The sequence below is a fragment of the Dendropsophus ebraccatus genome, chromosome 5, assembly GCF_027789765.1.
Source record: "Dendropsophus ebraccatus isolate aDenEbr1 chromosome 5, aDenEbr1.pat, whole genome shotgun sequence".
Taxonomy (NCBI): Eukaryota; Metazoa; Chordata; class Amphibia; order Anura; family Hylidae; genus Dendropsophus; species Dendropsophus ebraccatus.
In genome coordinates, this window is record NC_091458.1 from 128,280,951 (window position 1) to 128,308,788 (window position 27,838).

The following is a 27,838-nucleotide window of genomic DNA, read 5'->3' on the forward strand; positions in this document are numbered from 1 at the left end:
ACTGCATATCTCTGTATTCAGACTGACCTACAGAACAAAGATAAAATGTCAGTTTTACCGTAAAGTGCATTATGTAACCATAGAAACCCCCAACCCCCTCCCCAACTTTACGTAATTGAATTGTTTGTCCCAAATTTACCCCATAAATGATATTTTGGGGCTTCCGACATTAATTTTATGGTAGTTTGAAAGGCTGCATTGCAAAGTACACCTGTTCCTGAAAAACACAAGACCTCACATGGCCCTGTAGAGTTACAGCTCTTAGAAGGCGAGGAGGAAGAAACGAAAATGCAAAAATGTAAATTGTTGTGGTCCTTAAGGCCATTTTGGATTCTGTCCTTAACCCCTTAACGGTATACCCGTCATGCGGTCGTTATGGGGGATCAGAGAGGGCTCCCGGCGTGAGCCCTCTCTGCAGCCCGCGGTCCCCGGTTGCTATGTGCAGCCAGGGAGCGCAAGTCCCTGCGGCCAGCTAATTAACTACCCAAATGCAGCCGCGGCAAGCTAATTAACTATTCAAATGCAGCTGTCAAAGCTGACAGCTGCCTTTTGAATAGTATATGTGCCCCTGTCCCTGGTGTCTAGTGGGGGATCTCCCGCCACGATGCGATCGCGAAGGGGAGATCCATTCTAATGAGCTGGCCGGGGCTAAGCATCTGAATTACACTGCCTGGCTCGGCAATCTATGTAGATGGTCTGCAGCAGACCATTATAATAAAGCACTGATCTGATGGATCGGTGCTCTATTATATACACAGCATTGATCTCAATGGGAGATCAGTGCTGTGTATATAGAAGTCCCCCAGGGGGCTTCTAATTACTGTATGTGAAAAAAGAATACAAATTTTTTATTAATAAATAACCCCCTCCCCTAATAAAATAATCCAAATAACCCCCCTTTTCCCATTTTATAAAAAAAAAAATAATAAGTAATAAGTGATCAAAAAGTCGCATATGCGCAATCAAGGTACCAATAGAAAGTACAGATCATGGCTCAAAAATGAAACCTCACACAGCCCCATAGACAAAAGGATAAAAGCGCTAAAAGCATGGTAATAGAGCGATTTTAAGGATTGTTTATTTTCTATAAAAGGTTTTAATTTTTTACTAGCCATCAATTAATATAAAAGTTATACGTTACATATGGTTTCAATCATACCAACTTGAGGAACATATATAATGTGTCAGTTTTTCCATAGGACACATGGCGTAAAAACGAAGTTCTCCCAAAGAAAAAGAATTGCGTTATTTTTCAATTTCACTGCACATATAATTTTTTACTGGTTTCGCTGCATATTTTATGCAAAAACTCAGCCTGTCATTGCAAAGTACAATTAGTGACGCAAAAAATAAGGGCTCATGTGGGTTCGTAGGTGTAAAAATGCAACTGCTATGGCCTATATACACAAGGAGGAAAAAACGAAAACGCAAAAACGAAAATTATCCCGGTCCTTAAGGGGTTAAAGGGTTAAGAATGAGGCTCCGCTGGAGGGTCTGCAGCAGCTTCTCTGTGCCTGGCCTGGATTAATAGATGTCTCCCTATACCTACTCATCATAATGTGTGCTGCTTGTAATTTGTATTCACATACAGTACATGGCACAAACAGAATTATCGATAGCACAGGATGTCACTCCAATATATATGTCAAATGTTGTTACATTGGTATTCTGTTTGATGAAATTTGCTTTGATAGGCAAAAGTAAAAATTCTGTTATGGTCACTTTTATTATATGTAATGCAGCTTTATGGAGCTGAGGCAATAAAGACTCCTAGTATGGTACACATGTCCCTAGCCCTAGGAAGAGGTTTTGATCAGCAAAAAGCTTTGAAGTGGTATAAACAAACACAGCAGCAGCGGCGAATCAGAAAAGTACATCAAAAAAGGTACAAACTCTTGCTTTGCATAATCCCATATGGCAGGCTGCAGTTTACACTGTCCTTGAGAAGAGTGCGGCACAATATATCTGTCCTGGCACTGCATAGGATCTGGTAACTAGGAGGGGAAACTAGGGATTTCCTTTACAATTTTAGTATGTATAAAGGGATTTTCTTAACTAGACAAGTGGGACTATTCTTGTTTGTTCTCCATAGCACAGACTCCAATTAGTTCTCCACTAAAGGAGTTTAGTGACTGCTTCATTGCCAGCTGTGTCTCTCTATTACTGGTGTATTGCTTGTTTTGCTCATAGGTTTAGTAACAAGTATTCTGCTCTTATGTAAAGTGCTGCACCTGAGGACATGATGTATGCAGTTTCAGATCAATTAGCAGAGCAACACTTATCCTGGGGGGGAGGGCTGAACCTTTAAGGCTATGTTCACACACTGAAAATAAAACAATAGGGAAACAAATGAAAAGAGCTGCCTTTATTTTACACTCAAAATTACAGCCATATTTAGCTATAATTTTACTGTGGGTGAACATGGCCTCATGGTCATACATGCAACTACATTGTAAGTAGCAAGGAGTAAACCATTTGCACATTATTGTGCCCCCCGTGACTTTATACAGCACTCATGTTTCCTCTGCCCCAAATTAGTAATAATGGCCGCCTGCGTCCCTATGCTAATACTTACCTTAACAGGGTTCCTACAATGAACAGAGTTCCCCCCTCTCTCTCTCCTCAGGCCTCCAGCCTGGTTAGATGACTTCATATTATTATAGTGTCTCGGTACGGGTGGTCCTCTAAGTCTTATGTCACTCGGCTAAAGGTAACTTGTCAAACGGTGTCAAACAAGGGCACTTTCACCACTTGGATTGAAGAGTTCCTGCTGCAGTGATAACCTGGCTTGGCCCAGGGCCAGAACCCTTGTCAGGGACTACAGCTGCACTGCTAAACCCACATAAGGGAACACCTTATCCACGCCTGAGATCCTTCTCACTATTCTCAGGACAGTTACCAGAGTCAAGGGACTGATCCACAGTAAGAAAAAGAGCAGAACGCCAAAGTTTCTTACTGATTAAAAGTAAAAGTCTCCTCTGTTTAAGTGCCAGATTCTGCCCAGATTTTTCCACTGCTCCTGCACCCTCACAATTGTACTACCTTTTTGAAGTGCCAGTGTCCATGTGTCCAAGGGTGGCTATCACTACTCCAGCCCACAGTGACAAGTGCTCCAGCTGCAAAACACTAAACATTCACCTATTGCATAACACCTTAGCACCTTTGGCCACTGCATTATTGTACCTGCTAGTGCTGTAATCGTGCCCTGGTGAATGAAAGACTTGAGGCCTAAGGTACTGGCAGTCTGTAGGTGAAAAGCAGAACTGATAGTTTGGATATGCAGGGAAAAGTGAAGTCACTTGGGGATCCAGGGTACTGTGCTATAAATGCTGGGTACTAGTGACACCCCTGGATCATCCTATCTAAAAAAGACAAACATAAAGTGGCAAACAAGGCTCTTCGGACCTGTGTGATTTGTGCGTTAATGCTTAAAGTGATTTGTGCGTTAAAGCAGTGTCAGCAGATATTTAATAGTTATAGTTATATAAATAGTAAAAAAGGGTAAAACTGAAAGTGTTGGCCTTTTAAAAAGTCGAGAAATTATTAAATATCATTTTCTCCACTGTTTTCATGGAGGAAACTGAAACGGTTGAACTTCAGAAGGTTATAATAAACCCTTCATTAAATATTGCTATACTAGCCAAAGAAGTGCATCACCGCCTCAAAAAGACCGAATTTACCAGGTTCAGTTGGCATGTAAAATCTATCAGGTGAAATGTCACTTTAATTAATCTTGTCTATCTTGTTATACCACTGTTTAGCTTAATTTGCCCTAGAAATTTGCTTCACATGTGAGTGTATTCTTTTAATGTATATTTCTGTTTTAATGAAGCCCTTATTAGACAAGACGTTAAAAGTGCCTAAAACACATAGTAAGTGTTGTCTACTAGTGCCCAGTTTTTAAAAAGACATAAAGCTAGAACAGGTTCATAGTGGGCCAGCAAAGTAATAATATTTCTGGGGACAGTTATCTATCCGTTTAATGTATCACAACAAAAGTTATTAGAACATTTAAAAATTCCCAGTTACCCTTTAAACCTACTAGATTAGAGAATCTCAGACACTTTTTGTGGTTTAGTTTTTCTTTTAAAAGTGTATTTACAGTAAGACCACACAATCCAGATTTGGATATGGTACAACCCAGCTTATTCCTTTGGTAAAGTCTAGGTAGTGTCCCGGTACGGGTGGTCCACGAAGCTTTATACCACCTGGGTAAAGTACCTCTATCAGGCATCGTACAAAAGGGGATGAAGGTGTTATGTGTTTCCCAACTAGGTGTCACTCTTGGTTTGTACTTGTGTCTTTCTTTATGGAGCACAACTGAAGGAGGAGAATGGGTTAACTGCTCTGTGTCATGCATTGTGATATTGATCAATCACAGGTGCAGGTGCTTCACACCACTCCAGCCACTCACACTTCTCCTTCCTCACAGAACCCCAGCAATCACTAAGAGGCTTAGTTTGCCCCTATAAAAGGGAGTTCAGTTCCTGTTGGGAGATCTTCAGTCTTAGGTCTTTTGTCAGTAGTGTCGTGGAGGGACTAAAGCCTCTATTAGGCTACGTTCACACAGAGCAAAAGGGGCAGATTACGCGAGGAAATATTTCCGCCTGAAATCAACTGACGCTGAATTCCGAGCAGAATGTAAGCAGAATCCCTGCGTATTCCGCTAGGAAAGTGTTCAGCTCGTAATCAGCTCTTGACAAATTCAGCGCGGAATACTCGAGGAATCCGCGCTGATTCCGCATGCATTCAGCGCTGAAATTCAGCGAGTATTCGGCGAGTAAACTAGACTATACCAGAATATATACTAGAATCCCCCCCCCCTTTTTCCCAATTTCCGCGCTGATTCAGCGCGTAATTTCCGCTTGTATTCCGCGCTGAAACAGAAAATCAGAACCCCATTGGTTTGTATAGGCTTCCGCTAGCGGAAGAATGAACATGTTCATTCTTCTGGCGGACAGCGGATTAGCCGCAGAACGTTCAGTGCGGAAATTCCACCATGTGAACTGCAGAGCAGAATTTCCATTCAACACAATGGAAATTAGCTCTGCACCTATTTTAACGGCTGAAATTTCAGCGCTGATTAAGCGCAGAAATTCAGCTGCTTTTGCTCTGTGTGAACGAGCCCTTACAGGGGGTGACTCAGAGAAGAAAGCAAGCACCGACCTGTCAGGTCAGCGCTCACTTGCTCCTCGTTTCCCGCTCCCTGCCAGCACTATTACACGCACCGGCAGCAAGCAGGTAAGAAGCGGGGGGGGGGGGGCCTGGCTGATCGCAAAATCGTCCGGGCAGCCCATAGCAGATAGCAGTGGTCTGCTGCTGCCGCCCCTATTACATGGGGCAACGGCAGCTTTTCGCTGCTATCCTCATAGTTGATTTTTTAACATGTTGAAAGACAACGATCAGCCAACATTGTGCATGAGACAATTATTGCCCGATATCAGCTGAATATGGCCGATAATCTATTAGTGTAATAGGACCTTAAGACACAGTCAGAGAGAGATTCTTCTGCTGCAGTGATTGTTCCAGTATGCAGTGCTAAACTCCAAAAGGGGTAACCGTCCTCTGGGTTCTCCTTTGTCCTAAACAGTCAGGGCAGTAATCACAGCAAGGAACTGACCCCCGGTGGGACAAAGTGAGAAACTGAGGTATACTACTGACTCTTCTGGGAAGAATTGGAAAATCTGCTTCACCCTGTGGTAAAGGCCTGGGGCTCATATTGCCTAACCTGGCACTCATTGAACTGTTTAGGGCAAAAGACGTTCAGATATATACCTAAAGGTGAGTATGAGTATTCTTCAACTTATCCTTCTACTAATCATTATCCTGGCAGAGTACCATAGCTACCTGGACAAGGCGCTCAAGACGGTCCCTACACTACCTACAAGCTACCTGCACCTGCTCTTGTCACCAGTGTTATTGTTCCTAACTTGTATTGCAGTTTGCAGTATTGAAGATTATAAGTAAACTGTCACCTTACTTAAAGGGGTATTCCAGGAAAAATCAATAAATTAGCTATGGAAAGGGTTAACCAAGGTTAACCCTTTCCTAATATACATACCAGTCCTTTATTGGCCCCCCAAGGAGATCTCCAGTCTGGTCACGTGAGCTGCGACTCGCGGATCCTCTTCTTCCGGTTCGGTGACGTCACCATACCCGGCCGGCGTCTGGCTTTCCTCCTTCTTAGCAGCAGAGCACTGAACCCTGACTGGCTGGCTAGCGTGTAGCCAATCAGGGTTTAATGCTCTGCATCCCACCACGCTCCAGGTCCCAGCAGGTACCAGGGGTTGTGGGGGCTCAGTGCCGGTCACCAGTGACATGGGCTGGGCCGGTATCAGGACTATGTGAGGGGGCGTCAGCACTGTGTGAGGGGTCCCTGCATCCAACATCTCACACCCCCCCCGTATGTCAGCGATGCCGACCGTGTCCCGGGAGGGGATGCAGCGGGCGGCATTACTTCATTCATAACTACCAGACACCTGGAGCGGAGCTATGATTGAAGTAATGCCACCCGCCGCATCCCTTCCCCTCCCAGGGAAGTCCTGCAGAGTGGTGCTGATCCCCTCCCAAGGCCCCCCCTCCCTATGTGATCTCAAAGATCTCTCACCCCTCCCCCCGGAGTGTGCTGCCACGCTGCCCCGGTTTCTGCACATTTTTTAAGCAGCCGGCCGTACTCAGCTGACAGGCACTGTGAGTGTGTGCAGGAGAGATGTGCTCCGTACACAGCGCCTGTCAGCTGAGTTTTAACAGGTTGATTGACAGGCGCTGTGTACGGAGCACATCTCTCCTGCACACACTCACAGTGCCTGTCAGCTGAGTACGGCCGGCTGCTTGAAAAATGTGCAGAGACCGGGGCAGCGCGGCAGCACACTCCGGGGGGGGTGAGAGATCTTTGAGATCACATAGGGAGGGGGGCCGGGGGAGGGGATCAGCACCACTCTGCAGGACTTCCCTCCTGGGTGTCAGCGATGCTGACCCTGAGTCCCGGGAGGGGAAGGGATGTGGCGGGCGGCATTACTTCAATCATAGCTCAGCTCTGGGTGTCTGGTAGTTATGAATGAAGTAATGCCGTCCGCTGCATCCCCTCCCGGGACACGGTCGGCAACGCTGACATACGGGGGAGGGGGGGTGATGTTGGATGCAGGGACCCCTCACATAGCGCTGCTGCCCCCCTCACATAGTGCTGACGCCGGCCCAGCCAATGTCACTGGTGACCGGCACTGAGCCCCCACAACCGCTGGTACAACAGGCTCAGGGGACCTGGAGCGTGGTGGGACGCAGAGCACTAAACCGTGATTGGCTACACGCTAGCCAGTCAGGGTTCAGTGCTCTGCTGCTAAGAAGGAGGAAAGCCAGACGCCAGCCGGGTAGCTCGAGTCGATCCGAACCCGAACTTTCAGCATTTGATTAGCGGTGGCTGCTGAACTTGGATAAAGTTTTAAGGCTATGTGGAAAACATGGATATAGTCATTGGCTGTATCCACGTTTTGCCGACAACCTTAGAGCTTTATCCAAGTTCAGCAGCCACCGCTAATCAAATGCCGAAAGTTCGGGTTCGGATCGACCCGAACCCGGTTCACTCATCTCTAGTACTAACACCACCGTGACATGTGCCCAAATGAACCCTAGCCCACCATGTTGTACCACCAACTCACAGCTACCCTAGGCCAAGGCATCTCCTTCATACTTGCCCTGCTTAGGCAAACAGACCACTATAGTTCTCATTCAAGATCTAAGAAGTTCATTGTGTTTGTGTGCCATTTTCTTAGTACATTGGCTAATATTAGGCCTCCTGCACCTAGGACAGCTGCGTGCCAGAGACTGCACAGGGGGAAAGGAGCTCAGGCAGATCTGTGCAATGCTGTGTCATGAAGTTCTTCTCATCTAGAAGAATTGCTTGATGTTATCCAAAAAAAAACATACCAACATTTTTCTATTTGGCTCAAACAGAATACAAAATATGCATTCCATATGCCTTCATATACGTTTGATTAGTGTATAGGTGTTCATGTACAATCGTTTGAAGGTGCGAAACTACAGTATGTCTCAACATTATGGTGCATGAAGTCTTACCAACAAAAATTTGGACTGCTTTACTTGACAGTGATCATCATAGGCTCCACTCTGACAGTAAAGGGTTCCTGAAAGTCATTTCACGTTGGCAGTAGATGTGTCTGTTGTTATGGTAATCATTAAAACTGAAATGATTTTCTATTCTCTGAAGTGATATTCCCTCGTAGCTTATCCACATATCTATGTAAATGAGCTATTTTATTTAATTACATTTGGTTTTCACAGTAAACTTCAATTTTCTAATAATCAACAAGGCGAAGGGAGGTGATTTGTATGTGTTACTGTGTATTCTAATGAGTAATGTTACCATGTCCCACGGTTTTGTTGACAAAGAACATCTGTTACAATGTGTCTTCCCATCCTAATAAACGAAACTCTCAAAATGCTGTACAAGCACATTGTCTGTCTGCTATAAACTTTTTCGCATGTAGAATTTTTATTGAAAAAATTAGGACTATGATTTTGAAACCTTAGATCAATCATTGCATATTAAAATTCACACAGTGCCTTCCCAATAGAAACAATCAGAATTTACTAGTTTAAAGGGATATTCCAGGAAAAAAATAAATTTTCTCTTATCAACAGGATAGGGGAAAAGTAGGAGGTTGTGGGAGTTTTGACCCCTGTACCCTCTGCCAATCTCTGTATGAGGGACCGTCGGCTCTGTTATAAATAGAGCCACGGGTCGCTTGCCGTACTATTTATCCCTATAGAGCCGCTCTGCCGGTGTGCTCGGCTCTTTCCGTTGCTACGTACCTGCAGCTCTAATCATAACAGAGCTGTTGGGGCCCAATACTGAGATTGGCGGGGTACAGAAGTCTGACCCCCCCCCCCCACACCCACCCATCACTTCTCTCCTGAACCTTATTTAGCGCTTTAACACATTATGGGGTTTTGATCATGTGCCCCCTTTTCTTTCTTACCTCGACACCATAATGACTGAAATCCTTAAGCCTTTCCTGATGTATCTTATGCCTCACACCCGCCACCATTTTTGTATCCCAACTTTGGACCTGTTCTGTTTTATCAATATCTTTTTGTAAGTGAGGTCTCCAGAACTAGACACAGTATTCCAGAAGTGGTCTCACTAGATCTCTATACAGCAAGATCATAATCTCCCTCTTCCAACTGGTTATACCTCTAGCTATACAGCCCAGCATATAATTTGCTTTCCCTACCACCTGGCTGCACTGGTGTCTCATTTTAATGCTTTCAGAAATCACTAAACCTAAATCCTTCTCTTCTGAAGTCTTTATACAGCCAATACAGAACTGCAGATATGATACTCATTGTTGATTGCTTCTCCCCAAATGCAATATTAACATGCCTTTGTGTACAGCAGCAATGGTTCTTACATTCTTACATTCCAAGTAATATTTACTACTATTATTGCTTTCTAGAGTGAATAGTGCTCATATCAGAAGGGATTTTCTCATTTCTTTGTGCTTGATGCAGTGTTCTTTTACTCTATATCTCTTAGATTTAATATGTGTTGTGTAATGAGACCTCGTCTAATAAGGAAAGTCTTTGAGGAGACTCCGTTATTTGATCCCATTATTGATCTAAATCTCTCTTAGACAAGTTGATATTGATATTTCACCTACCTGACATTTCATTTACCTCTCGGTGAAAATGGACACGTTATATATTTTATCAGAATAAAAACCATGACCTTTTATTAGAAACAGTGAGTGCATTAGTCAATGCATATAAGCAACTGTAGTGACTGACTGGACTGTTTTAAAATATATTGACATTATATAAGTAGTTTGAAAAAAACTAAATAACTAAATGGGCACTGCCACTACAAGTAACTTTTAAAATGACGTGAGACATGTCAAAAATGATTCATCCGCTGTATTCTCACTGCTGAAACCAACTCCGATCAGGAGACATACTGTAGCTGGGGAATAGATGGGGCAGCGCGATCCACTCCCCGGACAGCTGCTAATTCCGTCAATGTAGTTTCATAGACTTACATTGACAAAATAATGAGTGGCAGGGGAGTGTATCACGCTGCCGTGTCCTCTCTCCTGATCAGAGTGGGTCTCGGCAGTGACACCCACTGTGATTAATACATTTTGCCAAGTCTGATGTCATGTCAAAAGTTCTTTGTAGTGACAGGTTTAAATGCATAGTTATTCATCCTGTTGCGATCACATATAATCAGCTGCACAGTCAATAAATTGTAGGGGCTACGCAAACACAGGCGAAGTTATGGCAAAGAATTTAGACTGTATTTAAATACATTTGTTAGTTGGCATGTTTTGCAGACCCACAAATATGGTAAGATTCCCACTAAAATGCTTATACTTGCATGAGACTCTGACAACAGTCTGTTAGGATTTTCTGCTCCAGAAAGCTGTAAATCATACAGTCTACTCCTTGTCTCTTTTGTTCAGTACTCTTGGCTTTATTGGCCCCCCCACCAGCCGATGACAACTGTATGATTATATATAGAGGTATACAGTACACTTTGCTGGTACTGTAATGTGCTAGAGATTTTCAACAAAAGGTTAAAGATGAACCCAGACTGTAGTGAAGGGGGGTCCCCAGGGCTGTATTACTAGTTTAAACCTGAAGACCCCCATCTTCACTCACAAATTAGCATCATGATTTTCTAGTTTCTGAACATCATATTAACATCTGATCAATCTTAGGCCGCGTTCCCACATTTACTGTACATCACCACATGCAATCGAAACCAGACTCTCATGCGGTAACCATGATATACCAGACCTGACCAATATCACCATACCCCTCCTCGAAAAGACACCAGATTTCCTGGCAAGTCTGAATTGGAGGTGGGAGACTAAAAATATTTCTTTAAAAAAAAAAAGTTGTTTTCTTCCCCCTGCTCCACGGTGCTAGGCACCAGACCATGGGTGCCTAGTGGGAAATGCAGCCCTGGGGGTACCAATCCCAATAGTCCTTTTGCCACAAAGCAAAACACCAGTATTATAGAGCTATTCCTAACACCAACACTTTGACAAGTTGAAAGAGGTTATTTGGTTTACTTATCTTTTTTGTCAAATTTGCAATGTTTAACTGCTCATTTATATTTCCACTAGGGATGGTCCGAACCTGGTTCGGATGGGGTTCGTACGAACCCGAACCCTCCGCAATGATCACTGCTGTCTCCCCGCGCCATGCAGCAGGCGGATCCAGCGGGAGGAACGCCTGGAAAACTGTGATACAGCCATAGCCATAGGCTGTATCCCAGTTTTCCAGGCGGTCCTCCCGCTGTATCCGCACGCTGCATGGAGCGGGCAGACAGCGAGAATCCAATGCCGAGCCCAAACCTCAACAGGTTCGGACCATCCCTGATTTCCACCAAGCACATGGCAATATCCTGCTATATGCTAAATACAGACTTCTAAATAGAAAGCCAAAACAAAAGCAACATTTTTATTATCTAAATAAGAATTTGCAGCCGAGATTGAAAATATCTGTTATTCAATGGCACCATGCAAGTTCGTATCTGCAGCCACAGCATGACTACAGCAAGGTGAATGTTTATACATCTTATTATTGGGTTTATAATAAATGAATGTAAATCCCTTTGTGGAGAGATTTGCTTTGCGCTTTTGTATTTTCTGTGTTGAACAGTTGTAATTCCTTGTTGTTAGTCACTATCATTATCAAATAGAACATGGAAAGGGAAAATACCTTCTACTAGGCGTTCAGATCACACTGTCACATGTATGGTGAATGCTGCCTTCCAGGCTATTATCTACAATGATCCAATTGTATAAACCAGATTGCTCAGTACAAACATTCCATATAATGACTAGCTTGTGCACACAACTATGTGTTTTTTTCAATTACTAAATGATACACTTTCATATTCTTCCTTATGAGAGCATGGTGTATATATGATATTTTATTATGATATTGGATGCACAAATAAAATATATTACATAGTGGTGTATTAAAGATCTGTGACACACATCTGTAAAGCTGTTTTGCAGCCCCAATGACAATAAATAGATCTTTTAGGATCTGAGTTGGCATTATACATGGAGCCAATTAGCCAATCCGAGGCTAAGGCAGGACACTGCTGTGCCAATGATTGGCTGAGAGGGTAGTCTCTTGTGCCAAACCCCATTCTGTAATTCGCAAGCCTGGAGAACACAGAAGTGGCTGCACATCGCACGCATGGTTGATACTAAAGCTTGTTCAGCTACATTAAAAACCAACATCAGACAGTTAGTATATAATTTCATCAAACCATATTGCCTCATGTACCATGTGCAGGTCTTCTGATATGCATGAGTCCCTACTCTAGCCATGGTGCAGAGTTTGCCGCCGACCACCTCTGCAAAGCCAGTGCCCACAGGGGGGAGCAGCCCAGCGGTCCAGCGACCCCAGTGTCAGAGCCACACCACCCTGCAGACACGGCCAGCAGAGGCAATGGTAGGCAGCCAACACCTAGTGTGAACAGATCTAAAAGCCCACTCCATGTGCTCCCAGCTAGACTGGGGAAGAGGAGGTACTTACCATGCACATCACTTTCCGCTAATTAGTCATATATGGGTCTTACTTGCCCATTCTGTAATTGCTGTAGACTGAGATCGGGGTTCCATGTCGATCCCTTTTACTGTAACTGATCACAATTTGTAACTGGATATGATTACCAAAGGAGCAGCATTAAAGGGGAACTATCAGCAGGTTAGATGAATCTAATCTGCTGATATGTCCCTACTGCACAGGAGATGCTGAGGAGGAAGATAAGACACATACGTTCCTCCTCGGCGTCTCCTGTGCAGTAGGGACATATCGTCAGATTAGATTCATCTAACCTGCTGATAGTTCCCCTTAAACTCATGCAAAGAACCCACATACTCTTGTGTCTCTGTGTCTATTGTGCAATAGGCACAATATCAGGAGGTTAGGTTTGTCTAACCTTCTGATAGTTCCCCTTTAAATCATTACTGAGCGTATAATCATACAACAAATATGCCGTAATTACAGTTATTTAAAGTGAATGTACCACTGGTATATTGATTTAGTTTATTTTTTACATGAATAGACCGGTGTAGTGATGCCAGTGCCGCAGTCCTTTTATTAGAACTGCTGCCTGGTTCTCGCGCATGGCACCGGTCTATTACCAAGCACCGGCCAGACATAAAGTACTGGAGGCGGCCAGCCAGTCCCCAGTGTGAGGAAACCCCTCCCCTCTGTGACGCGACTCCATTAGAATCAACTAGGTCTGTTGAATTTGGTTAAAAAGATGGTGAAAAGACATCCAAAAAATTAATCTGTGGGTGTAACCAAATTAAAATAATGGCCATAGTTTTGCTAAAAAAAAAGAAAGTGTGTGAACATAGCCTAATAGAAGTGCAAATCTGTAAACATAAACAAATACGTAAACGTAAATAATTTTCTCTCGGCACTAGAAACGTTTCATATGGTCCTAATACAGGCTTATTTTACAGCCCAATTATGGCAACAAAATTCTCAGCATCCCCCAGTTCTTCTGAACTTAGATCACAGTAGGGTTCTACAAAATGTGCCATTGTTTCTAGAAAACCATTGGAGAAATGAAAATGTTTAATCTGTAATACAAATATAAAGTGAGACTGTATTAGAGTCATGTAGAGTTGCCCTTATATTGATCAGAATTACAGACCTGGATATCACTGTTGCTGGTACACAATTACACGTCTATGAATAAATAATAATATGCTAAAATATTAGTAATCAAACAAATAAATGTAGAAAGGTATAGGTGGAGCAGTATACTTTTGGTGAAGAAGTAGCCTTTAAAATTAGCATTTTTGAAATTATCTGAATTATCATTCATACTGTACAATAAAATGTTTCAATAGTCAACAAAACTTCTAAACTTGTATTGCATGATCCCTTGCATAATTAGAGTATTTTTTATAATGCCAATAAAAGATGAATTAATATTCTCTTTCTAACCAATAAATGGATTTGTCATATTCAACATCTTATTCACATTTCACATAGAGCCAAGGTTAACGGGAGAGAAAAAAGGCAAACAATAATGTTGCACAGTGACTTTTTAAATGACACAAGATAATAAAAAATGCATTTCATTACGTGTAGCCTCTTTATAGCCATTTCAAAGAACGTACAAATAAACGGCTTCAAAAGAGACTTCATAACATCATAACAACATAAATAACATCAGCGAACAAGTCACGAACAAGCGTTCTATACTAAACATATTGCAAGGTCGAGATTACGTTATGGACAAATAACTCTACTCTTTGTGACCATAATTAAGTACAATGGGAAAGATTTATCATCCCTCTGTCTGGAGAACATCGGCAATAAGTCGCACTCTGTTCACCTGATGGGCAGGAAGAGGGGGCGGATCTATGTACAGAGGGGGCGTGGCCTCCTCCTGCTCCCCATGTTACCATGATTTATGGATAGAGATAATATGCGCCAGCTTGGAGTACAGATTTCTGTGACTGCCGCACAGTAGCCTCCGATTCACCGGATTTATTAAGACATTGGAGAGAGTATTTAGTTATAACTTTTATCATTTCTCATTTCTTATCAGAATAAAGGTCTGTACTTTCTGCTCGAGATCCCCTTCATGGGTGCACTCTAAAATACTTTGGTTAGCAAACTGCTCTAGTTTTCACAGCTTACTTTTCTGACTTGTGCTGGTTAAAAAAATCAGACTAAACACATCCACAGGATATACAGGAATCCCACTTTTAAAGTTAACATGTTACACACAGAAACCTGGTCATGTTTCCTACCGATCTGTGCCCAGTGGGTTCCACACAATGACTGACTTCCTGGAGGGGAAACCGCTCTTTCAAGTCTCTTTAGGGTCCAGTGCTTGGGCCTCTTATGGGAATCTCACTTAAGGGAGAATTCTGGGGAAAAAAATTATTAAAGTATTGTATTGCCGCCAAATATAAGACAAATATACACTTATTACGGGAAAAAGTGTTTTTTTTTTTCCCTGCACTTACTACTGCATCAAGGCTTTACTTCCTGGACAACATGGTGATGTCACGACCCAACTCCCAGAGCTGTGCGGGCTGTGGCTGCTGGAGATGATGATGGCAGGGGGACACTGAGGGACACAGGGCACTGGAGGGACACTGAGCATCCCTCTGCCATCATCCTCTCCAGCAGCCACAGCCCGCACAGCTCTGGAAATGTTGCACTTGTAAATATACCGCTTAAAGTGACTTGACCTACTGTATGTGTGGCGCTGTCACCATTTCACATTCTGAATTGGTTTGAACATGGTGGGGGTGAGATGGATTAAACCTCTCCTGGCTACGTGCACCAGAGACTCCCCAGGGGTCGCTGATCGTACAGTAAATTGTTTACTGTAGACAAGATAGCCTCTGGACTCTGACCAGTTCTAGCATCCATTTTAGTGGCACCAAGTTATTATTTGTCAGACTTTTCTTGGGATCAATCTTGCTCAGGCCTCTCCACAGCCTCTCAACACTCTCTTGTGATGCTACCCAGGCCAAATTTAAAGCAGGTCTTTCTGGCATGCTTTTTCTGTGCAGACACCAAGGCTCAAAACTTTGCTACTGTCCCGTTAAGGTACCCAAGCAAGGCGTATATGGGCACATCCAGCCAATGTATGCTACAACTGAATGCTACAGTGCCACCATATAATTCCTGTCATAGATAGTGTTCTCAGGGCAACCATTTCCCAACCTAGAGAGGAACACCAAGCAAAAATGGCCAGCAAAAAGTGCTCCCATCTACAAAAACAGCCCCTGCAGACACAAGCTTCACAGATAGACCCTGTAGACACAAGCTTCACAGATAGATCCAAACCCAGCACATTACAAAGCATAATAAAACATTAAAACATTAAATTTGTAACATAACCAGAAAGTTTTCCTCTTTCCAAATCAGGGCCGTTTCTTGCACCGGGCGGGCCGGGGCGATGGCACGGGGTGCCGAGAGTTAGGGGGCGCTGGTGGCTCCCCCGGGACATCACACAGCCTGGGTTGGATAGCGCACCACGCGCCCCCACACCCAGACCGTCACCCGGCCGCCCGGCATCTCGCCCCCCCCCCGATCTGTCAGATGAGCGGCACGGGACGCTCATGTGAGCGACAATCCCGTCCGCAGCTGCCGCGACCGCGCTCATGTGACTTGCCCCGGCGGTCCCTGTGCCTTACCTACTGCCCGCACTCCTCCAATCAGCGCAGAGCGGGAGCGTGGGGCCGCTGCGGCCGGCCGTGGTGCACGCAGCCAATCAACGTGTTCGCCACGGCCGGCCGCAGTGGCCCCACGCTCTCGCTCTGCGCTGATTGGAGGAGTGCGGGCAGTAGGTGAGGCGCAGGGACGGCCGGGGCAAGTCACATGAGCGTGGACACGGCAGCTGCGGATGGGATCTGACAGACCGAGGGGGCGAGATGCCGGGCGATGCGCACTACTACCGCTGCAGCTGAGAGGTGAGAAGGCAGCCATCTATGTAATATGAAGTGGGGTAGTGTGTATGTGTGAGGAGCAAGGGGGGGGTCAGAGGGATAGTGTGTGGAGGAGGGGGTGGGGGGTCCGGGGGATTGTGTGTGGAGGAGGGGGGGTCCGGGGGATTGTGTGTGGAGAAGGGGGGTCAGGGGTATAGTGTGTGGAGGGGGGGCAGGGGGATTGTGTGTGGAGGAGGGGGGTTAGGGGACATAGTGTGTGGAGGAGGGGGGGTCAGAGGGGATAGTTTGTGGAGGAGGGGGGTCGGGGGGGATAGTGTGTGGAGGAGGGGGGTCAGGGGGATAGTGTGTGGAGGAGGGGGGGTTAGGGGCGATAGTGTTTGGAGGAGGGGGGGTCAGGGGGGATAGTGTGTGGAGAAGGAGGGGTTAGAGGAATGGTGTTTGGAGGAGGGGGTCAGGGGGGATAGTGTGTGGAGGAGGGGGGGGTCAGGGGGATAGTGTGTGGAGGAGGGGGGGTTAGGGGCGATAGTGTTTGGAGGAGGGGGGGTCAGGGGGGATAGTGTGTGGAGAAGGAGGGGTTAGGGGGATGGTGTTTGGAGGAGGGGGGTCAGGGGGGATAGTGTGTGGAGGAGGGGGGGTCAGGGGGGATAGTGTGTGGAGGAGGGGGGTCAGGGGGGATAGTGTGTGGAGGAGGGGGGGTCAGGGGGGAAATTGTGTGCAGGAGGGGGGGTCAGGGAGATAGTGTGAGTGGGGGGTTAGGTGTGTGTTGATTGTGTGTGTTGGGGGGGGGGGGCAATGGCGTAGTGTGTATGGGGGGCACGCTTTTATCAAGATTCGCCCTGTAGTCAAAATTACCTAGAAACTGCCCTGTTCCAAATCGATTCCTGGCTTGGGCTTTAATAATCTATCAGTGTAAAAACACCATTATACTTACCTAGCTCAGGCTCCCATGATGAATGGAGCTTTCATTACTTCCTCTGGGCCTCCAATCTGTGAACCCTGTTCTGCCTTTCTACTTCATTCTACCTGCACCCAGAGGACAGAAATGCATTTTGACTTCATGCCCTTTAGGCTGTGTTCACACATTGCAGTATTTCATTGCTGTATTGCATCATTTCAGTAAAGATGTGACAGTACTGTAATAAAACTCCAATGTGTGTGAACACAGCCTTAAAGTGTACCTGTCATTATAACTTTCAAAATCTAAATCAACAGTAGATTTGATATAAAGCAAGATTGCAATTTCCATTCATTATTTTTTTGTTGTTATCATGGTGTAAAACAAAGCTGTACTTACCAGAAATCCAGGTCCAGTCTCCTGCAGGCAGATTTTCTGACTTGTGCTGGTTGAAAAAATCAGATTAAACACAGGAATTGCGTCCAGTACAGAGAGTCACGGCTCAATGTGTCCATCTCTCTGTGAACGCTCAGATGACCTGGGAAACGCAGGACTTCCTGTCTTCTGACTGTTTCCTGTTTCTCGAGAAAAAAAGGGTCAGAAAACAGGAAGTGCCGTGTTTTCCATGATAACTAAAAAATAAATAATGAATGTAAATTGCAAACTTGCTTTATATTACATCTACTGCTGATTTAGATTTTGAAGGTTATAACAACAGTGACACTTTAAGGTTAAATGCACTCTTATGGGATTTTCTGAGGAACATCCCACATCATCATATGACCAAGAATCAACATAGACAAATCAGCATCAAATAATTACTGTTGTTTTTACCACATGGTAACAATGAGAGAAAAAAAAACAAAGCTAATCAATAAATTATATGTACTCCAAGACAATGTCATTGCAAAAATGAAACCACTAGTCATTATTGTTGTAAAAACCTTTCTCATGGGTTGTGTCTAAAATCACAGTAGTGTCCACCTAACCTGAGTCATACCAACCTCATTATATACTTTAAGCCCTAAACCAATCTTCTGTCCACGAGGACGTTAAATGCTAACTATAGTGACATTTAAACAATAAAATAATCAATAAGATGAATGCCAGCCGATGTGTTAAATACATTTTTCTGAGTGATTTCACAAGGCTACAGATTTCTTAGCCTAATAATAAAAATCAATGGTAAAGACTCCTGCACTTAAAGATCAAGAGTTCAGCCCGGACGTCCACATGATGTAATAAGGATAAATGAACCCTACAAAGAAGCAAAATTATAACATGGAGCAGTCATAAACAAACCAGCAAACTGCTATGAATGCCTGTAATTACTGTTCTCTAACTGCTCGGTATAGTATAAAGGAAAGCAGCATCCACACAGGAAAACAAGGTGTAATCTGTGTACTGTTAATTATTTTATATATGAGCGGAAACAAATGAAAATTATTCTATGCATGAGAAAACAGCAGTTCGAAATTGGAAATAGAAAAGTTAATTCCATGTAAAAACTCAGTGGTATTTTAACAAATATTTCTTGTCAGTACAAAATAATGACATGAAAAAAGCCATTCGATTATGAAAATTGCAACCATACTGCACGAACATGTAGCATGTGCACGGAGGGAAGTGGCCCCACCTCCAGTGCACTGAAGGATGTAGCCCCACCCCCAGTGCACTGAAGGATGTAGCCCCACCCCCAGTTGGTGAAGGACTTATCCCCACCTCCAGTGCACTGAACTGCCTCATTTACATAGGGAATAAACTACAAATTTACTAAAAACAGAGCAGAGGATCAAGGTAAGGAAACCACCTTAATCCTTAGTTCCCCGTGTGCTATAGGGACGTAACAGCAGGTTTGATGTGTCTAACCTGCTTTTAGTTTTCCTTTAAAGGAGAAGTCTGGCAAGGTGTCTTTTTTTTGTAAATGGCAGGAGGGAACTTAAAAATAATCTGGGGGACAGTCCCCCCAACCAATATTTATGGCCTCCAAACTTCTAGAGATCTGTATTATGTAACTTCGGATACATTAAAGATTATGGCACAATAGTACAAGGTGCTTGGGTAGCAACCCTCCCCTTCAGACAAAGCGGACCTGTGGTCATTATAAAATAATCGATTTTACTACTTGATTGACTATCTGCAATTTTTCCCCAGGTGGGCATATAGATAGTTGACCAAATAGTAAAATCCCCCGCAGCTCGCCCCCGCTCATCTCCGCTGGTCCCATAGGCTTCACTTTATGGGTTGGCAGATTCTGCCGTCCGCCCAAAGAATGGTTCTTCTCGTGGATGTGAGAACCTGCCAAACCATAGAATGAAGCCTATGGGACCAGCGGAGATGAGCGCAGCCGCAAACAGGGGCGGACTGCATAATCTGCAGCAGGTGATCGGCCGGGGTTCTGTAGTGTGGACATACCTTGACTCAGGAATGGGCTGCAGTGTAGCAACAAAATCAGGGCCCTTGAGGATTTAAAGTTATATAAAAAAATAAATTTTTAGGCTATATTCACACAACGATTTTCAACAGCCTTTATTTGTTACTTAAAACTACGTCCGTTGTTTTGAATATCAAATGACGGCAGTTGTTTAATAAACTACATTGTAATGATGGCAGCTGGTACATTATTCTAGGTTAGGTTCGACATGGCCCCTTTTTAACACCTTTGGGTCTGGCTATTTTAAAGGTGGTTATTCAGCGCTACAAAAACATGGCCACTTTTCCCCCTCTCTTGTCTCCAGTTCAGGTGTGGTTTGCAATTAAGCTTTACTTCAATCGAGCTCCAAAATAACAATGGAAACTCATTCCTTAAAATTTTTTAAATAAATAGTATATCTGATTACACAGCAATTCCCATAATATACCAATTGCATCCAGATGATTATTCTGTTAAACTTGATTTGTATTACTCACACTTTGCAGTTTCATTGCATTACTGTATCATTTGAGGGTGTGTTCACATGTACAGGATCTGCAGCAGTTTTGATGGTGCAGATTTGATGCTGTGTTCAGTTATTTAGATGAGATCTGCTGAAAACCTGCTGCGGATCTGGTATGTGTGAACGCACCCTAAAGGGGAAACTACCAGCAGGTTCATGCAAACAAACCTGCTGATGCCCCCTGCAGCTGCGTACCTCATGTTAGCTGCGCTGTTCTTTTTTCTGTCAGTCTGGCTGTTCTGGAGCAGTTTGATAACATCAGATATGCAAATCGGGTCCTTAGGATCCTTGGGGGGCTTTGCTCAGAGCACCCCCTCGGCCGTCCAGCTGCCTCTTTTCTTCCCGCCTACTATGAATATTAATATATACATAATTATGCTGCTTTAGACCGTGCATGTACAAGCAGGTAATTTACATCAATATGCATAGTAGGTGGGGACAAAAGAGGTGGTTGGGTGGCCAAGGGGGGTGCTCTGTGCGGCCAAGCAATGCCCCCAAGTGTTCCTAAGGGCCTGATTAGCGTATCTGAAATCTAACTGATCCAGAACAGAACGGTCAACAGAAAAAAGAAGAAGAGTGCAGCTAACAGGAGGTACACTGCTGCTTGCTGTTTGCACAAACCTGCTGATATTTCCCCTTTAATGGAATGGAACTCAAACATGTGTGAACACAGCCTCACCGATGCACATCTAATTGTAATTGATGGATGGGGAACACACTATTTCTGTTCAGTGTTTTTTCTTTTATTGCTTTTGTTAATATTCTGTTAACAACTACACTTTAACTTACAATGCTTTCAATAATGTTCACTATGTATGAAGTCAGTGCCATATGTCGGCGCTCCTTTTTTAACCTACGTGCACACAATTATTGTAAATTTTAAAATGAACAATAAAAAGAATGTTAAAAATAAATACTGCTCTGTTGTCATGCGAAATGTTGCTTGTATTCCCACAAAACCAATCAGTTTCTATGGGTTCTGTTAGCCAGTTGTTTTTTGCAATGATCTTCCGAGTTCTTATTGGCTTAATAACTGGTTACAGAAACGATGGTTTTGACCAGCAAAGTTACTGAATATATATATACTTTACTATTAATGTTTATCCTATTTTTCAATTCTTGTTTTTGTGTTTATATCTAGAATTTCAGTTTGTGATGAGGATAAGTTCCGCCACAATGAATTCATTGGTGAAACAAGAATTCCCTTGAAGAAATTAAAGCCCAACCAAACCAAAAATTTTAGCATCTGTCTAGAGAAACAGCTACCAGTAAGTAAGCCCTTATTTATTAGCCGTAAACAAGAGGTGTATTTTGTTTGATTTGGTGTAAAGGCATCAATGAAGTTACAGAAAATAACATTCATTTATTAGTAAAATTGTCTAGTTAATATGTATAGAAAAATTGCCCCAAAAAGGAACACTGCAGCCATAAGCAAAAAGTCTCATTTGACTGTATATTGTCTGAATATATTCTACCCACTGTTTGCGCCAATTTATATCCACAGTCAATAAAACTTCAGAAATATGGGGAGCTGCAGGATCTTCACAAATTGCCTTCCCTCAGGGCCGCCATCAGGGCAGTATTGGCGGTACAGTTGTCAGGGGCCCGGGCTCACACTAAGATCAAAGGGGCCCGGCCAACCTGACAGCTGTACCGCACACAGTTCCCTCCTGTCTGTCCTGTCACAGGGCCCCCTCCTCACTACCCCCGGGCCCCTCCCCCGCCCTCTTACTGCCTTCTCTGACTGCATCCTCCTTCTCCTCATGTCGGGACAGAAGAGGAGAGGGCCCGGAGACGCTGTGAGGAGGAGGGGGAGGGGCCGAGAGCCCAGGCTGTGAGGGGGAGGGGCTCAGAGCTGTGAGGAGAGAAGCTGAGGACTGCACAGCATGGAGCTTCCCTGCACACACAGGTGCTCACAGTGTGTGAGTTTCTATGTCCCTGTAATGTGTATGTCTATTTAATGTGTGTGTGTGTGTGTGTGTGTGTGTGAGAGAGAGATAGTATGGATGTAAGTATACAATGTGCATAAGTGTGTATATCTGTGTAAGGTGTGACTGTATATAATGTATACTGCCTGTCTGTGTATATGATGTATGGTATGTAAAGTGCACGTGTGTGTGTGTACACGTGTATAACCTGTATGTATGACTGTAAATATGTATTAGTCTGAAGATTAAACTCAGCAGGTTCATCCATGTGACTGCTGATCTGTAATGTATACTGTATGTCTGTGTGTGCATGATATATAGTATGTAAATTGCATGTATGTGTACGTGTATATAACCTGCATGTATGACTGTAAATATGTAGGATGCTGTACATTATACTCAGCAGGTTTGTCCACATGTCCCTGCTGATTTGTCGCTGTAGCCGCCTCGCTCCTCATTCCGGCGCAGGTCTCCTTATTTTTGCAGGTGCCGCTGTTTTGCAGCACTTTGATCCAAAATAAGGCTATGTTCACACGGGGTAAGAGACCGGCCGTTCCGTGACCCTGGCTGGGTCTCGGAACGGCCGATCTCTGCACGGATCATCCCGGCCTGTACTGCAGTACCGGACGGATGATCTTTCAGCCGCAGGGTTCTGATGTGGAGGCATCAGCGCACGCCCGCATCAGAACCTCCCACAGCACACAATGAAGCGAGCGGCCGGAGACGCACGCTTCATTGTGTGAACTGACAGGGTTTCCTACGACTGCAATTCATTGAATACAATATGTATACGCTCCGGCCAGGATCCCATAGAAATGTAGGCAATGTTCCACACTGCATAAAGTACGGCCGTTGTTGCCGATGGCAACAATGGCCGTACTTCTACGTAGTGTAAACATAGCCTAAAAATGCTAATCAGTTCATTTGGTGCACTGGGGAAAAGTTCATCTGCCCCTCAGTACCCCATCTCACCTGCATGCTGGTTCTGAAGTGCACGCTTATACATACTCAGTTATACATAAGCAGGTATGTCTCGTTCTCGCACATGCTCTGTTCAGACTGTGTTCCCGGATGGCATAACTGAGTATGAAAAAGTAGGCATGTACTTCAGAACCAGCGTGCAGGTGGGACAGTGCACTGAGGGGCCGAGGGACTTTTCTTGTGCACCAAAGTAACTAATTTACATTTTTATTTTGGATGAAATTGCTTCAAAACAGCGGCACCTGCAAAAATAAGAACAGCGCTGAAATGCGGAGCGAGGCGGATACACTGACATATCAGCAGGGTCACACAGTCAAAAAACTAGCCGTTTTTGTACTGTCATTTAGATTAATTTGTGACATGTTAAAAAAAACTTGTCAAAAATTAAGTTCCATCAGGGTCTGAGTGCTGAGACCCCCGGCTCAGCTTAGGGCCCTATTAAACGGAGCGATAGTCTGCCAAATCAGGTCATTTGGCAAATTATCACCAATGATCAGCTCATGAAATGATCATCAGCTGATTGTAGTCGTTTTTTCCAGCCTAAAAATCATCGGCACGCCCAGCAGCCAATAATTTTTAGGTTGAAGTAAATGACAACGATCTGGCTGATAAATGTGTAAAATTATTAAATAAACCTTAGCACACCTGTCCACACTTCCGGTGTTCTCACTTCTGTCCGCTGACGTCACTGGAACTTTTGAGCTGGTTTGTAAAATGACAGGCCGTTCAGCCAATCACTGACAGAGAAGGGACCACCATGGCTAGTGATTGGTTGAGCCGCCTGTCCCTTTAGAGACTAGCTCAGAAGTTCCAGTGGCAGCTGCGGACAGAAGCAAGAAGTACACCGGAAACGTGGACAGGTGTGCTAAGGTTTGTTATTTTACAATAGGGCAAAGGCTGCACGGACATCACTAATGATATATATATACACACACAGCCCTTGCTGCATGATTATCGAGCCGTATATGGGCTCAGCAACAAGCACCGATCTAGCAGATCGGAACTCACTTACATTAGTGATCAGGCCGTGTAATACAGCCCTTGCAGTGCAACTGATTATAGGAGAGAGGCTCCATTATAGTCTATGGAGCCCATTTCCTGTGATCAGTTGGACTGTGCACTGAGCTGAGGAGTGAACCATACTACTGTGCACATTACTATAGGTAACGATTGGAGGGGGTTTAGACCCTGACCAGTCTTAACTTCATACAAGTTGCACACATGTCAAAAGTTAAAGGGGTACTTTTGCTATAATTTATAAATATCTATTGCATTGCCCCACAAAAGTTATATAACATCTAAATATACTGTCTCTACTGCATCTGGCGGCATAGTGCTATGTTATCTGCACTCATTATCTGCAATCTTGAACTTGATAAAAAAAATATATTTTGTCTCATCTCCCTGTCTAGGATCGGGCGCCATCTTGGGTCCGTGATGTGTCTGCTTGGTTGCCATGGTCCTAGCGCCATGGCATGTAAGAGGCTAGGAGATCCCTTTTTCCCCGCTCCACTTCCTGTCTCTCTCGGTAACATCAGATACAGAGACAGGGGCTGTCACTATCTGCTCAGTTACCAAGTCTTGCAAAAGACGAGAAGTGGGACGGGGAAAAGGCGACCTCCTAGCCTAGCCCCGATCCCAGCTAGAGAGATGAGACGAAAGCTCAAGTTCAAGACTTCCGGTCGCGGTAAGTGCAAATAATATAGCAATATGCGTCCAGAAGCGGTAGATACATTGGAGGAGATTTGTCAAACATGGTGTAAAGTGAAACTGGCTAAGTCGCCCCCCGGCAACCAATCAGATTCCACCTTCCATTTTCCCAAGAGTCTGTGAGGAATAAGAGGTGGAATCTGATTGGTTGCTGGGGGCGACTGAGTCAGTCTCACTTTACACCATGTTTGATAAATCTCCCCCAGTATATTTAGATGTTATATAACGTTTGTGGGGCAATGCAATAGTTGAGTTAGGAGTACCCTTCAATTCAAATGACAGTAATTCTTAAAGTGTGCCTGCCACAAAGTTAATATCTCTGGAGTGGCGTGCAGACATAACTGCTGCTGGGAGATCGAGCAACATGTTTTTATTTTAATTATTAGGGCTCATGCATGGAAAAAGGACGTATCCAAAGCACCTGTGTCTGCATGCCACTTCAAATACATCAGTTAAGGATACATCGCAAATTTTTGGGAATGGTTCTGCTAATAGGGGGCCCTGATACTTTGGCTGTATGGGGCCCCAAAATTCCTGATGGCGGCCCTGCCTTCCCTCATCTCTAAATGACGCCTGCCTCCTCTGTCTACTGTCTATCCAAGTCCGAGTCACATTTTTAGTCTTACGTTTTGGTTGTGTTGGGCTTGTGTCATACCAGACAGGTGTCACCTGTTACCTGCAGATCAAACCTGTAATCAGTATTCGCAGGTAATGACTGGTTTTAATGGTCTGATTGGCAGACTGTACCAACAATGCATCTCCCACCACAACTTTGCAAATCTATGCACCTCTTTAAAGGGGAACTATCAGCAGGTTAGACAAATGTAACCTGCTAATAGCCCAGGACGCTCATCATCGCCGGTCCCACACTGTTAGTCTGCATAATCTTCGGACACTGTCCACTGTCCCAATCAATGGAGCGGGAGGGCTGGATGACGCTCTGGGGGCGAGGAAGTGCTCCTAACGGTGCTCCTGGCAGAAGATTACGCTCACTAACAGTGCAGGACCATACACCTTCCTCCTCAGCGTCTCGGGCACTATAGGGGGCTATAAGCAGGTTAGATTCATCTAATCTGCTGATAGTTCCCCTTTAACCCAGGCAGCTTCTGTGATATGCATGCGTTTTGCCACATATGACACCTACAAATTCCCTCAAAGAAAAAGTACAAAATGAAAAATTTAATAAATAAATATGAATAATAATAATAATCTTTATTGTGCATCTCAAAACATGATTAAAAACCACCCATAAAAACATGTGGGGTCCCAACCGTTTCCACAAAGTAATGACAGTTACATTCTAGTATCAGTAGCATATACATCGATATAAAGTACAATAACAAAGTGTGGTGCATGTAGCAGCTTAATCACAGTAATTACTTTATAATGAAGTTCAAACAGATATATAGTGGCAACCCACATACATACGTATAATTTAGTAGTTAATCAATATATCATTGCCACCAGATACCTGCACATTTGCTAAAAAGTTGTAAACCCTGTATCCACAATCAATACAGAAAAGTAAAAAGGAGCATATAAGCTCCAGTGAGATAAATGTGCTTGCCCTCAAATGTATATCATGGACAAGGGGGGGACCTCACCTCAGACCCCAATGCACGTTTCGCTTCACCCACTTCCTCAGGAGGCGAGGAATGTTGGCGGACCTTTCTTTGCTCTCTTTGCTTAGTCTTTATGTTTAGAACACTGTTCTTGACCTACTGTTGATGCACAACCAATTTCCTCATGATCCCAGTCCCTAAATTATAAGTGTTAAATGGGTATGCAAGATTAGAAAAACATGGCCACTTTTTTCTAGAAACAGCATGGATCTTGTCTCCAGTTTGGTATAAACTTCATTAATTTCAATAGAGTTTTAATACCTGGAGAAAAAAATTATTCTGTTTCTGGAAGAAAATGGTCAAGTTTTTTAAATCCTGGATAACCCCTTTAAAGTAAGGTAGTCACCAGGTAGGTAAACTATTAGCCTGGCTGGTATTAAGACTGGACGTTTGGGGTCCAGTATGTGTAAATGTTGTGGATTTGCCGTTTCCGTGCCACAGTTATAGTTGTGGATAAACCTTATTCATAAAGGCTAATCCACATCCAGGCTACCTGACACAGTTTTCATATCAAGTTAGCAGGGCCGCTTCTGCCATGAGGCGGAATGAGTATTCCACCTCAGGCGGCACATTCTGGGGTCCTTTTAGGGGCGGCAACTTCTGCCCTGTCATCTGACTCCCGCCGCCCGCTCAGGTGTCCCCCTTTCCGCATCCCTAGAAGCTGCAGCTTTGCAGCTTCTAGGGATGCACTGCCGTCAGACTCGTGGCCCTCGGTGACAGGAGAGGACGCCCCCACTCACACTATAATCCTCTCCCCTGTACGGCATCCGCTGGGTGACAGGCCCCTCCCCCAGGCCAGGTCACAATGCTGTACAACAGAGAGCGTGTATGGCGCTGTGACCTGGCCTGGGAGAGGGGCCTGTGTGGCGTCTTCTCCTGTCACCGAGGGAAAGGAGAAGCGGTGGATCCCGGTCCGGATGGTGAGGAGGGGAGCAAGTGGGGGCCCTCAGGTTTTGCCGGGACTGTCCTGATTCTGACGAGACAGCCCCGCCCCCTGCCGCGGGAAGCCCCGCCCCCTGCCGAGCGCGAGTGATGTCACCTATGCAGAGCGGGAGAGGAGTCCCTGGAAGACTAGAGGGTCCATACTGGTGAGGTGAGTATGGCTTTTTTTGTTTTAAATACAGATGAAGGGGCTAGTGGTATGATGATCAAGGCACAGGAGGAGGATGAAGGGAGAAGTAGTATGATGATGAAAGGGCAGAAGGATGAGAGGGGTTATACTATGATGATGAAAGGGCAGAAGGATGAGAGGGGTTATACTATGATGATGAAAGGGCAGAAGGATGAGAGGGGTTAT

General features: G+C 44.4%; 1 protein-coding gene across 1 annotated transcript in view; it reads left to right on the forward strand.

Moving 5' to 3' along the window:
* The window catches only part of DOC2B (double C2 domain beta), a 370,017-nt gene that overhangs the window by 277,102 nt on the left and 65,077 nt on the right, over positions 1–27,838 (forward strand). Inside the window, exon 5 of the mRNA XM_069971208.1 lies at positions 21,442–21,568. Coding sequence (XP_069827309.1) covers positions 21,442–21,568 — 127 coding nt within the window. The remainder of the gene's footprint in view (positions 1–21,441; positions 21,569–27,838) is intronic.